This window comes from Ambystoma mexicanum, chromosome 3p, assembly GCF_040938575.1.
Source record: "Ambystoma mexicanum isolate Mex_15411 chromosome 3p, UKY_AmexF1_1, whole genome shotgun sequence".
Classification (NCBI taxonomy): Eukaryota; Metazoa; Chordata; class Amphibia; order Caudata; family Ambystomatidae; genus Ambystoma; species Ambystoma mexicanum.
Genome location: NC_090925.1, coordinates 222267506 through 222282546, shown reverse-complemented (window position 1 = coordinate 222282546; position 15041 = coordinate 222267506). Strand labels below are relative to the sequence as shown.

The 15041-nt window shown below is 43.5% G+C and overlaps 1 protein-coding gene across 1 annotated transcript in view; it reads right to left on the bottom strand.

Annotated features, from left to right (window-relative positions):
* Positions 1 to 15041, bottom strand: part of LOC138580289 (tumor necrosis factor receptor superfamily member 1A-like) — a 235152-nt gene that overhangs the window by 80940 nt on the left and 139171 nt on the right. The window contains exon 4 of the mRNA XM_069650703.1: positions 14126 to 14272. Within this exon, the coding sequence (XP_069506804.1) occupies positions 14126 to 14272 (147 nt within the window). The remainder of the gene's footprint in view (positions 1 to 14125; positions 14273 to 15041) is intronic.

Below are 15041 nucleotides of genomic sequence, written 5' to 3'. Positions count from 1 at the left end.
ACCTTTCGTTCTCAGCTCTCCTGCCAAAAAAAATACATCCAAAAACAACAAATGAAATATTCCTTTAGGAACCACCTTTCACAGTTAGAAAGTCGAACTAAAAAAAAAAAAATGTATAACATCTACTTTATATTTCTCAGTAAAGTACATAGACTAAATAAGATGTTCCAACATTTCCATTTGCATTTTGTGTTATGCTAATGAGAAAATTGTGGCATTCATCCTCTGTTCCAGGGACTGGAACGGTGGATATCGGCCCAGAAGTCCAAGTTACCAGCGAAGCGAGGGTGGATAACAAGGTCTCTGGACCATTATCCCCTCCCCCCCCCCCCATTCCAGCCCCTGAAATGGGGGATGAAGGCCATTAGCACCCTAGGTTCCCAAAGCGGGAACCCGGGGTGCTAAAAAATAGGATTTTTCTTCCAACACTGGGACGCCGCAGGAAGGAAAAACCTTTTCAAGGATGGCCACCATGGAAAGGGAAGGTGAGGGTTCCATACAGGGCCCCTCTTCGCTTTCCATAGCAGCCTGCAGAAGGCAAAAAGAGAACCCTATGACCATATTACCACAAGCACATTTTTCTTCCCTTTAAAATCTAGCCTAATTTCAAATAACTTTACCACAAAGCCAGTCCCAGGTGGACATGGCCACTTTAATCCTATGTTTTGTCCCTTGTGGTCATGGCCAGTAGCCAGATTGTCCAGATCAAGACCTTATTTCATGACCCGGACAATCTGGCCACTGCCCATGGCCACAGGCTACCCCTCAGTCACTAAAGGTATACCGCTATTTTTTGTGGCTACATTATGACACTTGTCAAATAATAAAACACTGGCACATTGGCAAAACCATGCTTGAAAACGATACAACAGAACATTTTCAAACTGGAGAAACTACATAAAAAGGAACAACAAATGGTGGGAAATAAAATCCCTACAAAATTACTAGGACAATCAGAGAATACCTAGAGGTCTCAGAATATTTACCATACCAACGTATGAGGACCCCGACCCTGCAATGTTGAATGAATTGGGGGGAAGCAACCAGTGAATTTTCCTTTAAAATGTTAACGATATTGGTTAAATATTCCAAGAGTGATAGAATTAAAGCACTCAAGGAGATTGAAGCGCTTGAACAAGATGTATACAATGGCCCAGATGCAGAGTCAGCAAATAAAATCAAGATTCAAATGCAGACTAACATAAGTAAATATGAAGAAGAAATAAAAGAACAGAAACAGAGAAAGTTTTTGAGAGATAAGGAAGATTACGCTACAGGACGCATTTACACTTTCGGAAGAAAATATGACAGTGTCCGCAAAGGTATCCAAAAGAAAGCAGATGTCAATGGTGAAAGTGTAAATCTAACCGAATCGGAACGAGAGGAAGATGCCAGCACTTCCACAGATGTCTCAAACTCCAGTAGTGACCCTATTAGGATGAATTTTTTAGAGGAAATTAGACGATTACATCAGGTGGGAAAAACAGCGCAAGTGCGAAACACAAAGGCAAGCAATCCCAAAAATCAATGTCAGCAAAAGGAGGTCAACAAGGGGGCGTCGGGGACAGAGGAAGAAAACGGGATCAATCAACAGGCCATCAGACACGCTCTGGAAAGAACAAGACCACCACCCAGTAAAAGACACAATGCAAGTAATCAATCTGTCAGACAGAAACTTGACTCAACACGAGAATGAAGTATTGGGAAAGGGCATCTCTTTCAGCCCCACTGCTAAATTTGATTATTCCCAAGCAAGAATTGACTTGTACTGTTTCATTGGCAAATTAAGACTAACTAAATTTCATGCTAATCTGGATAATACACAAATGCCGAGTTTGAAGTCCATTCCTTCACCTTTGAACATCAGTGACATAATAGCATTAAGGGATTTAGCAAATATAGGAGAAAGTGAAGCCACCCAGACTTTGTTTCATGCAGCCCAAGATGAGTGGCAAATAGAATTACCAACAGATATAGACACTGGCATGGCGGTTCCTAGCGGAATGAAGAATAAATCTAAATTCAATCCCTCGAATGTCTTTTGTCCAACAATAGATCTGTTTGAGGACCTTGTCACAGACGAACTCAAAAAGTTGGCGATTAGACCAGGAACAGTTTACAACTTAACTTAATTACAACATCCAGCTATGGAAAACCTACAAGCAGATACATCTATCATAATAAGATCATCAGATAAAGGTGGCAATGTTGTAGTCCTTAACACCAAGGACTATCAAAGAGAAGCAGAAAGACAACTGAATGACATCAGCAAATACGTGAAATTATCCTGTGACCCATATCCGGAATACAAAGTACAATATGACATAACGTTGGAGAAATTGTATAATTCGGAACTCATTTCAATCAAAGAGGAACAATATTTAACTAAAAACTATCGCAAAACTCCAATTATATATTTCATACCTAAAATCCATAAATCAATGTCCAGACCCCCAGGAAGGCCAATTGTGGCATCGATAGACTCCTTATTGGAAAATACCTCGAAGTTTGTAGACAACTTTCTGTTCCCCTTTGTGGAAAATCTACCTTCCTACACTAAAGACAACGGCATTTTTGAATCAAATAGTGCACATTCCCTGGCAACCCATTTTTCTTTTGGTTACGCTGGATGTAGTGTCACTTTATACCTGTATCACACATTCCAGGGGCATACAAGCTGTAAAAAGGTTTCTGTCAACCAGATCTCAAAGTTATCGAGAACATTCACTTATGCTTTTGGATATGCTTTTGTTTATTTTGACCCACAACACTTTCATGTTTGATTCCAAGTATTACAACCAAATTTGTGAAAAGGCAATGGGCACAGCAGTAGCTCCTACTTTTGCAAATCTATATGTGGGTGCATGGGAGGAAGAACTTTTCTCGAATGATAATCTGAAGGAACATACAGACAAAGTAATTATGTGGCAAAGGCACATTGATGATTTATTCATCATCTGGAACGGGACGGCTACGGAGTGGACACGTTTCTTTCACATTTTGAATCAAAATCAACAGAATCTGCAATTTACAGAACATCACAGCAAGACGGAAATAGTCTATTTAGACATAAAGGTGAAAGTTATTGAAAACATCATAAGTACAGAGTTACACAGAAAAGAAACGAGTACCACCACACTTTCACATGCCACAAGTGCACATCCACAGTGTCTCAAAGATAGTATCCCTTATGGTGAGATTCTTGCGTATTGAGAGAAACTGCAGTGAAAACAAAGTATGGAAAACTAACGCTAAAAAGACCGCAGACAGATTTTTAATGAGAGGCTATAAGAAAAGAATCATAAATAAAGCCTATGACTGCAGCTGTAATAAAACCCGGGAGATTTTGGCCAAAAACAGCACGTCTTAAGAACAGACCAAAGATCAACCAAATGAAGATGGCTCACTTTGGTTTCTTTAGCTCCAGAATTGAATGTAGTAATAAACCTAACAGATCTTGAACAAACATTGGTATCTTTTGAAACGAGATCCTGATATTAGCCCTCATCTGCCGTTGCATGCCACTGTAACGTATAGGAAACCGCCATTTAGACAAACAAAACTATCTCCCAGTCTGTTTCAATCACCCAAACCAAGCACTAATACCTGGTTAACCACAAAACTATCAGGTTTTTACACCTGTGGCAAATGCAAAGCATGCCGTCATGGAATCAACACCAAAGTTTTTTTACATACTCGAACTAAGAAAGAAGTCCAGATTAAAAAAGATTTGAGGTGTTTTACACAATTTGTTATTTATGTGATTACTTCTATGGTACATTGGCAGCACCAAATTGGAAGCCAGGTTACGAATACTACAACATTTACGTGCAATCAAGAATCACAATATGTCCTACCCACTTGCCAAACATTTTGAAGAGGCTCACCATAATGACATTAGTTCATTTAAGTATTTTATTATTGATTCAGTGGGAATCCACCCAAGAGGAGGGGACAGATTGCGGACATTGAGACAAATGGAATCAAAACACAGTTGATTGTAACACTAAATATACGAGAGGTCACAATCGTGACGAAGAATTATATGTATTCCTGGGATCTTAAACCCTATGTCTTTCATGATTATTATACTATATTGTATGTATATCTTCGTTTTTGCCAGGTTTTTTGACTGTGAAACTTTTCCACCAGTTTCCAATTCTCTGTAAGCGGTGTACGAAAACACAACAAGTGAAGGTTTCTAGTACACCATGTACGATTTGGACACCTATTCAGCAGAATGCAGTTTTTTGCATTTATATTTTATTGATTTTTCCAATAAGTATATTTTAATCACAGTTCTACACATGCACTTTTTCTTGGAAAATAGGAGAGAATGGTATGCATTTATAGACTAAGTGCTTTGCTGTCATTAGTATACAAAATGCATCATCTTTAAACATGTGCTCTCTGTGGAAATGTTAAGAATATATTTGGACTGTAGGGATCCTATCAATATGACTGAGATCAAGAAAGGGATAATCTGATACATTTTATGCCTAAAACACTGTTATCACAATGCTCCAAACATGTAGATTTTAACATATGATTGTATTATCCAACATCTCGTATCTGTAACCCTCAGTTGTTTTTAACCATTTAGTGATTCTATTTTTGAAGCTGTGGGCTATTTATCTCAACTTGTTTGCTCCCTATTATGAGATGTAATTCTAACATATAGCATTATGCACCTTAATACATTAGAGGTGGTACTTCAATAATAGGAGAGGGTAATACACAGTCATAGTACTTACCATTGCTGCCCCACCTTTTTTCTAAATCATAACAGTGATTTTATTCTAGTGTTTGATGTGAGCCAGACAACCGCAACGGTAACAAACTGTCTATGCTCTGATTATGGCATAATACCACAAATCCCTTCTTGTCTTTGTTTAGAAAGCCTTATCAGGCTGGTCAATTTATATTGTAGAGGCACCCGTGAGGGTAACACACAGCCTCCCTTGTCCCAATAGAATCAATTGGGCCTCACAAATAGCTCATGTTCTGATTATGGTAGAACGTCACAAATCCGTTTTTCTTTGTGTTTTGAAAGCCATTATCTAGGCTCGTTAATTTATAATGTAGAGGCACCCGCGAGGGCAACATACAGCCTCCAATGTGCCAATAGAATTATTTGGGCCATAGGATCCCTAAGTATTTTTAGTATTTTTAAGTACACACAGCACATTTTTAGAGCGAGTGAGGCACCCGTTAGGGTAACACACAGCCTCCCAGGTCAATATATGAATTATATGTATTTTACTAAATATGCACTTTGATAGCACATAGCACCTTATCATTGAATAGTTCATCTGTTTACATAGCACGTAGCACTTTATTATTGAACAGTTCATCTATGTTTACATAGCACAAAGCACTTTAATATATATTGATACATATCAATATATATGTATCATTCGAAGCTTTATAACATGTACCTTAAAAGCACATAACACTTTGCTGTATTATGCAGTACCAAGTTACTAACTTAACCATCTGGGAAGATGAATACTTGGTCAGCACAAAAGAAAACCCAGAACCACCATCCCGATGTGCAAATTTCAAAATGTCGGACATTTGAACGGACGATATGTGTAAATATTAAAACAATTATTTTTTAAATTACAAAATTCCATATAAGCCATCCTGTTCTAACCCACTTGGGATAATCAAGTTCTGGGATGACCTTATGAATAGCTATAATAGTGAACTGTTAGCACTTTACACAAGCACAAACATTGGCAGAGAACAGAAGTAATATTCACTATGTTCCAACATGGCTGCCTGCTTGTTTGTGGTTTCCTTATCAGCTCACTTAAGTGCTAAACACTGAAGATGGACTTACATATGATAGTCTATATTACTGCAGTCCTCTCTCCATGTTACACACCAGACGAAGCCCGAGCAGGGTGAAATGCGGCGTTCCTTTTTTGTTTTAAACTGCTGCTGCCTTCCTTTGTCCAAGTACTTTTAATTAATAAAGGACGTTTTGGCTGCACTGAAAAACACCGACTGTTTGTGGATTTGTGAAGAAGATTGATGTTTTTCCTTACGAGCACAGCCGGAGTGCCGTTGCGCCCTGGATTGGATTCCCGTCCCTCTTTCTGTATTATATATATATATATATATATATATATATCAGTCTGTAATCTCCCCAGTCCCGTTCCAACCTGTGCTTCCCATCCACCACCTGGCTTTTATTATATCTCCACCAACGGCATTCAACCTTTGCAAAAAAGTGCTCTTCCTATGGGATTAGCAACTTAACCATAAGTACATGGCCACTACCGTGGCCGTGTAATAAATAAATTATATATTACTCACCGTAATCGTATTTCTGATGCTTGTATCTGCTTAGATTCACATGCTGTGCATAGGCCGACATCTAGTGGAAGTTGCAGAGTATTACAGTTTGTTTTTCGAAACTCGAAAATGGGTGTCGACACAGGGCGTGTCAGTAATACTATCCCTAGTGTGACGTCCATGATCCCTCACGCGTGTAGGACCCTCAGATTGTATTTTTTCTGACAAGAAGTAGCATGAGGAGTAGCGTGAGTACAGATTATCCAAGCAGGAAGATAAGACTACAAGCATCCATGCCTCTTCTCTCAGAGGGGAGGAATGGGGGGAAGGGTGGGTCGCATGTGAATCTAAGCAGATACAAGCATCAGAAATACGATTACGGTGAGTAATGCATCTCTTCTGAGGCTTGTGGAATCTGCTTAGATCACATGCTGTGCATAGATTAGCGAGCAGTATTAGAAGAAGGAGGTGGGATGTGAGAAGGGTCCTGAGCAAACAGATGTCTTAGAACCGCTTGTCCCACTTGGGTATGTCTTGGAATGAGTGTCAATGCAGTAGTGCTGAGTAAAAGCGTGAATAGAGCTCCAAGTAGCTGCTTTGCAAATGGTGTCGAGGGGTACATTTGCAATGAAAGCTAGAGTGGCCCCAATGCCTTTTGTAGAGTGGGCTCTAGGCGTAAAAGGCAAAGTTCTTTCAGAAAGGGAGTAACACAGTTGGATACAATTTACAATCCACTTCGAGATGGCACCTTTAGAGACGCAATCTCCCTCTTTGCCTGTAGCTATGAAGACAAACAGTTGATCTGTTTTCCTTAGCGGTCTGGTCTTGTTTACATAGTAGAGGACCACTCTTCGCACATCTAGAGTGTGTAGTTTCACCTCAGCAGAGCTTGTGGGTTCCTGAGAGAAAGCCGGGAGCTCAATGGACTGGTTCACGTGGAATTTTTAAATAAACTTAGGCGAGAACCTAGGGTGTGTACATAGAACCAGTTTATCCTTCAGAACAGTAAAGAAAGGATCCTGCACTGACAGAGCCTGAATTTCACTGACCCTTCTTATGGATGTAATGGCTACTAAGAAGGCAGTTTTATAGATCAGGTGTTTGAGACTGGCTTTATGCATGGGTTCAAATGGTGGGCCCATGAGCTTAGCAAGCACCACGTTAAGGTCCCAACCCGGTGGTGGGTTAGAGATTGGAGGGTGGAGTCGCTTTACCCCTTCCATGAGGGCCTTCACCACTGGTACTTTCCAACACGAAACCTTGCTGTGGGTGGCAGATGTCGCTGCCAGATGTACCTTGAGTGAGTTGAATACAAGGCCTGCGTCCAGCCGGTGGAGCATGTAGGTGACAATATTGGAAGGAGTACAATCAACTGGGTTGAATTGCTTATTCTGGCACCAGACAACAAATCTTTTCCATTTATCAAAGTAACAGTACCTTGCGTTTGGTTTCCTAGATTCCTTTAGGATATCCATACATCTCTGTGGTAAATTCAGATGTCCAAACTCTATGACCTCAGGAGCCATGCTGCCAGGTTCATCGAGTTGGGTTGTGGGTGTACTGTTTGTCCTTTGTGCTGGGACAGTAGATTGTGCCAGCACGGGAGTCTGATGGGTTTGCACACAGCTAGTTTGCGTAGGTGTGGGAACCACGGTTGCCTCGCCCACATGGGAGCAGCTAGGAGGAGCGTTGTCGATTCCCTGTGCATCTTGTTGACCACCTTCCTCATAAGGAAGGTTGGTGGAAAAGCGTAGGCAAACATCCCTGACAAATCCATCCATAGGGCGTTCCCCATGGAGTGTGGCTGTGGGAACCTGGATGCGAATCCTGGACATTGTTCCTTTTCGCTTGTGGCGAATAGGTCTGTAGTGGGGAAACCCCACCGTGAGAAGATGTCTTCTACGACTTCTCTGTTTAGCGACCACTCGTATTCTTGTGGGTGAGGATCTCTGCTCAAGGCGTCTGCTAGAGAATTGAGATCCCCTGGAACATGTTGCGATGACAGGTAAATGTTCCGTCTGAGTGCCCATATCCAGATTTTCTGAGCAAGCTTGGACAGATTTGCCGGACAAGACCCTCCCTGCTTGTTTAGGTAGAACATCGCAGTTGTGCTGTCCGTTAGGATCTGCACTGACAGGTTTAACAGGTGGGGCTCGAACGATTGAAGCGCTCTGAATACTGCCAGAAGCTCTAGCAGATTGATATGATTCTTGGCCACTGAGTGAGACCAGAGACCCTGCGCTGTGTAGTGAAGGAGGTGTGCTCCCCACCCTGATAGGGATGCGTCTGTAGTGACTACAGCTTGAACCTCTAGATCGTAAAAGGCTTTCCCTCTTGGCAGGTTCTCTCTTGTCCACCAGTGAAGACTTTGTACTAGTGTTGGCGAAACGACCACTAGCTCGCCCCACTGACCACTTGCCTGAGACCACTGTTTCGCCAACCATTCTTGCATGGGACGAATGCGCAGGCGTGCGTGGGGGACCAGGTAAATACATGACACCATCATGCCTAGCAAACTCATTGCTTTGCGTATCGTTATCTGGCGACCGGACTGATAGAGGAATCTGAAGTAGTATGTTCCGAATTCTTTCCTCTGATGGAAAGGCCAACCCCTCTTGAATGTTTGGTACAGCTCCTAGGAACTGTTTGGAGGTGCGTGGCACCAGGCTTGATTTTTTCTCGTTTATGGTGAAACCCAATTCGATGAGGAGGTTGATCTTTCTTTGAATGTTTGAACTGCAAATTGCTGGGGTCTCCCCCGTGATGAGCTAGTCGTCCAGGTAGGGTACACTGGGATTGCCTCCCTGCGTAGGTGTGCCGCCACCACCGTCAGAACCTTGGTGAATACCCTTGGAGCCAAGGCTATACCGAAGGGCAGCACCTTGAACTAGTAGTGCCGACTGTCCACCTTAAAGTGCAATAATCTTCTGTGTGCCGGGAACATGGAAATATGATAATAGGCATCTTTCAATGTCCAGTGTTGCCATGTAATCCCTCTTTTTTTAGGAGGGGGATTACCTCTTGGAGAGTAGTCATGCGAAATTTTTGGGGCTTGACATACTTGTTTGCAGGGCGTAAGTCTAAGACCGGGCGCATTGTTCGATCTTTTTTTGGCACAAGGAAGTAAGTTGAATAAATACCCTTGTTTACCTGTTTGCCCGGGACGAGTTCGCTCACGTCCTTTTCTAGAAGATTGACGATCTCCTCAAGGAGGATCTTCTGGTGGTCTAGGTAATGTACCTTTTGTCGCAGAGGTTGGTTTCGGGGACGCTCGAGCAGTTCTATGCAGTATCCTGCGGACATTGTGGACAGCACCCATATGTCTGATGTGATCCCTTCCCAAGCTTGGTTGAAGTTGGTAATGCGTCCCCCTACTGGAGATGTGTGGGAAGGGACCCTGATCTCAGCCTCACTGCTATGCGGGAGGGGTTCTGCCTCTGCTGGGGCTGCCTTTACCCTTACCACGACCCATTTTGTTACCCCTGTTGTAACTCTAGGTAGACTGCTGGTTGTTACCCCATGGTGTGCCCTGCCCCTGAGAATAGTTGGAGTCTGAGAATTTTGGCCGCGTGGGCGAAATAAATGGCCATTCCCCCTTTAATTAGGGGGTTTGTTGGTCAACTGTCCCAGGGACTTTAGAGTCTCATACTCATCTTTGGCGTTTTTTTAAAGCGCCCTCTACCGCCTTGCCAAAAAGTAGATCAGGCTCCACCGGCTTGTCTATTAAGGATGCTTGTGTCTCGGCTTTAAAAACCCTGACTGCCTTAACCAAGCATTCCTTTTAATAACAGTGCTCTCTGCTATTAGCCTGCCGGTGTTACCCGCGGCATCAAAGGTTGCCTTAAGGATGCAACCGGACACAGCCCTCCCCTCCGACACAACCTGTGCCAACTGGCTCTTTAAAGGTTCCGGTGCGGAATCGATGAGTGCAGCCACTTGTTCCCACTGGTGGCAGTTGTAACTAGCCAGCAGAGTGGTGGAGTTGGCAATCCTTGCCTGGTAGGCAAAAGTGGAGGCTACCTTCTGGATCTCCGGAGGATTCCGTACATCTTTTTGCTCTCCTTGTCGGGACGAGCCTCAGACGATGATAGGGGTGTTCCCGCCCTCTTTCGGGTATTTGTGACTACCAGGGAGTCCGGTTTCAGTTGCCCCCTTATATACAGCGGGTCTGACTGGGCGGCCCTGAACAACTTCTCGATCCTGGGGTTTACTGCCCTGGTGAGGTTGGGATTAATAAGGGAAGGGTCAATCCTCCTTTTTATAGATTTGAGAATAGGGATGGCGTGGGCAATGGGTCTCTTTTCTCCCACTAATTCCTCGGCGAAGTCCCTTTCCTCCTGAACTCCCCGAGTATCTATGCAGAAGTGTTCTGCCGCTTTGGATAAAACCTTGTTTAGTAGAGATTGGTTTTCGACTGGAGAGTCGGTAACTGGAGGTTCCTTGTCTACTGGGGAGTCTACTCTGTAGACTTCTGGGTTATCTTCTTCCTCGTCTTGGTACTCGCCATCCCCATAGTAGTCCGCCCCAGTTTGGTCATCCAACGCTGCCAATTCTGGATCCTCAACCAGTAGTGGATCCTCATTTTACTGAGTATGGCTGTACGTAAAAAGGGTCAGAAGACCGACTTTGTGTTGGTGCCTCAACTCTAGGTTTCTTACTAGGGGGTTGCGGGTCCCTAGACCCTGAGGGAGTAGCCCCATCCGGGGTATACGAGAGGAAGTGCTCTGGATTCTTGGAATAGTAGTCCGCTAGGGATGACATTCTGGACATAACTCTGTCTATGTCCTCACTGGACCATTGTTTAGAGCTGGGAATTACCCTCTCTTGGGGGTGTTTCTCTGCAATCTCTTGACTGGACCTATGGGCTTGAGCAGGGGTCTTAGAATGTTTAACAGAGGACTTGGAGCTGTCCTTCGGTATCTGTGGTGTAGAAGAAGGTTGAGAGGCTTCTTCTGCTGTTTTCCCCCCTCCCTGTGAGTGGAAGATTGTTTCCGTGGGGTTTTCACCTTTTCCAAGTTTTTCGACGTCTGGTGTCGAGATTCGGGGGTAGTGTCCCTTTCCGTAGATTGAGTAAGTCGGGACACAGGCGTAGGCATCGAGCGGTCTGCTGACGCCGGCTACTGGAGTGCGGCCTGGCGATGGAGGTCGGCTTCGGACAATCGAACCTCCATTACTTTGGTAAGTGAGGCACTCTTGGCAACAGTGGATGGTTGCCTGGTGTCATTCGGCGATCTTGATCGAGAACGCCCAGAGGACACCGATTCGGTGGACCGTTCTCTGTGTGCCTCTGAGAACTCGACGTGCACGTCGAGTCTTGGTTGGACTTGAGTGCTTAGTGGAAGTGGTGTGGGTAGCGCTCGCGTCACTGGGTGTTTTCCCCATAGCTGCCCTGCCGGACAACCTTCCGAGGTCGGGGACTTGCGCTTGGCTATCTTTTGAAAAATGACCCTGCGGTCCCAAGGAAGGCACAGTAGTCATCTACCCAACTAACACCAAAATCTGCACGTCAACCCATTCTATTAATTTGTAAAGTAAACTGTTGTGTGTCCATACAGAATTCTGGTCTGTGGATTTAATTGTTTTTATAATGTTGAAGTACATTCAATGTATTATATGTGCTTTTTCACGGGCTAAGCTAATGATATCAGTGTTTTTTTCTGTTTGGCCATTTCTTCCGATTACTGTATACATTTATGTGGAATGTGTGGTCAATTTTTGTTTGCAACGTATCTGAACATTTTCTTGATCCCTTTTGTGTGAAATAAATAATTGCCCTTAAGTTAAGTTAGAATGAGTCATGCATGAAACCCTTACATTTAACACAAGATCTACTCTGTGCATATTGATTGTCCATCAAACAGTATGATTAATTTATTTATTGGTATTGGCACAGAAAAAAAAACATTAGCAATGTGTATATGTTTGGCTGTGGGTGGTGGTGGTTTAGTTAAAGAGAGGTTTTGAGTTTTTTTCTCAAGGCTGTAAGAGAGCTTTCTGCTCTTAGAACGTGAGGGAGATTGTTCCAGAATCTGGGTGCTATGTAGGGGAATCCCCGTCCTCCCGCTGTAATCTTGTTGATACGTGGTACAGTCAGTTGGTTGGTATAGCATAGTCTGGTGGGTCTGGATGAGGCCGGTCTGTGGAGAGTGTCTGAGAGATATGACGGTGCAGTATGATGGATGCATTTGTGGCTAGTGGTCAGAACATTGAAGGCGATACGTTCTTTGACAGGGAGCCAGTGAACAAATTGTCTTGCTTGTGAAATGTGGTCCCTTTTGGAGATGCTTAAGGCTGCTCTCAGAGCGTTATTTTGAGTGACCTGAAGTCTGTTTAGGTTTTTTTCAGAGGTGCCAGCTAGGAGTGGTTTACAATAGTCCAGTTTAGCGCCTATGGTTGCTCTAGCTATTGATAAACAGTTTTCTTTGGTTAGGAATGGTTTGATGGCGTTCATGAATTTGGTGCTTAGTGTGGATGCGGAGACAATGGCACTAACTTGTTTATTCATGGACAGAGTTGCATCAATGTAGACCCCTAGCGTTTTCACAGAAGATAGGACTGGGATAGTGCAGTTGTCAATGTTAAAATTGACAGATACTATCTAGCCTGGCAAGTGTGGACTTTTGGCAGAGGATCAAGATTTAAGTCTTATCCCCATTAAGACATAGGGCATTAGGGGCCATCCAAGCTTGAATTGTAGCTTATATGTTTTAGAGCCAAGGCGTCTGTGTGGTATGAGCCAGTTAGGGGGAGGAGCACTTGGGTGTCGTCTGCGTAGTTAGTGTAGGCGATCCCAAGTGCATCCAGTTTGGATGTGTTCGAAAAGACTTTCATGGCCCTGCCTTCTAGAAAGGATGTTATCCATGAGGTGGCTTGGTCTGAGAAATGTGCTGAGTGGGAGAAGTGTGCAGTGAGGGTTTTGTGGTCCACTAGGTCGAACGCCGCTGAGAGGTCAAGGAGGACGGGTTTACCTGTGTACAGTATCTTTGTTATTTGGTTTTTAAGGTCCAGCAGAGCAGTCTCTGTTCCGTGGCCTTTGCAGAATCCTGACTGTTACTTAGGATGGAGTTTGTTTCAAGGTATAGTTGGATTTGGCTATGTGCCACTTTGTCTAGAATTTTGAGAAGGAAAGGGACTGTCGTTATAGGCCTGTAGTTGTTAGGCAGCATGGGGTCGAGAGTCGGCTTTTTTGACTTTGTAGCCCACATGCAATCTTTTCTTTATGGTTGATCAGTAGAGCTGGCATGGCGCGTGGAGTATGTGCTGGGAAGGAGGACAGGACTTTGGCTTGGTAGGGAGCCATTATCTCAGCTTTGCATTTGCATTCATTAATAGGGGAGCACTAGAGGAGAGAGACTAAAAAGGGGGGTAGTATTCAGTTCGAGGGATGAATGGATGGAGGGAGGGAAACCAAAGGAACACTAGGGATGAGGGACAAGAAAACACACGGTCAAGAGAGTTGGCAGGATTTTTGATGTACCTGTTGTGAAGGCAGTCCAGTAGTGGTCAGAGGACGAGTTAAACTCTTGAGCATTAGGAGAGGTTTGGAAGGTTGAGGTCACCCATGAGGATGACCGGAACCGCAGGGACTCAAAGCATGTGGTCAAGCTCATCCATTTGCCAACGGCTCCAGGCATAGTAAGACAGTTGTCGGAGTTTGCTATCCCAGTCCCTCCCTTACTCGCCCAAGTAACAAATAGGCTCCCTGTGGCCTTTGGAGGTCACCATGAAATGTTATAACACGTCTCCCATGAAACTACCCAGACCTGTAGGTGGAATTTGCTTTGTGTCCTGGGAAATGGAGATCAGGTTGGGTGAAACTCACAAGTAATGGATGGCTTCCCGTTGATGCACTCTCTGCATTTCTCGCACTTAAAGTCGTTTCCAATCGAAACCTTGAACATCTTATCAGGGCATCCACAGACAACGTTACTGGATGATGTGCAGGGGGCCTTCACGACCTGCCCAAACCCTTCAAGAGGAGAAAGATAAACAATGAGTGGAAGGAGGAACCCCAACAAGATGCAGCTCCCCACATCTGTCAAATGCACACTATACACCAACTTTTTTTTTATTTATGCTTTCGTTTAAATTACCTTATATAAAGTAGAAGGAAATTATATAAATGATCTTCTGAACACACATCTCCACAAACCTTTAATTTGCCCTCCACTAATCTGGGTCCAGTCTTCCATGCAACTTTCCATTTGTGAATATGACTCACCAAAATCATCCTCACACAAACACCCACTTCTTACACAAAAAACACATGCATAGGATCGAACTTCCTACAAACCCCTCAAACTCAAAATGGTATATGGGCATTTTAAATATCAGCTGGCTTACATATGCAGATGATGTGATCCCCTTAGATCACACACAGCTGGGACTACAACATCTGGTTGACTCCTTTTCATCCTTTATCGACTAATCCTCAAAACACGCAAATTAGTGTTATCAAAAATACAGTTTTTACAACAATTGTCATAACTGGAAAATAGGGGATTCCCCATTATCAACCGCCAATGAAGTCTCTTATTTGGACTTTGAATTGAAATTGAGGCACTGAAAAGAGGCGCTGTTAAAGGACCTCTTTGATTAGGCAAACAAAAACAGGTCTCGCAAATGAAGCATATTAACTACCATTACAGAGGTTTTTCCATATCTACCTTAGTTGATTTTTATAGTGGTGAAGTCTTCCCTTCATTATGTAAAGATTAGAAATTCATCTAATCAGAGGT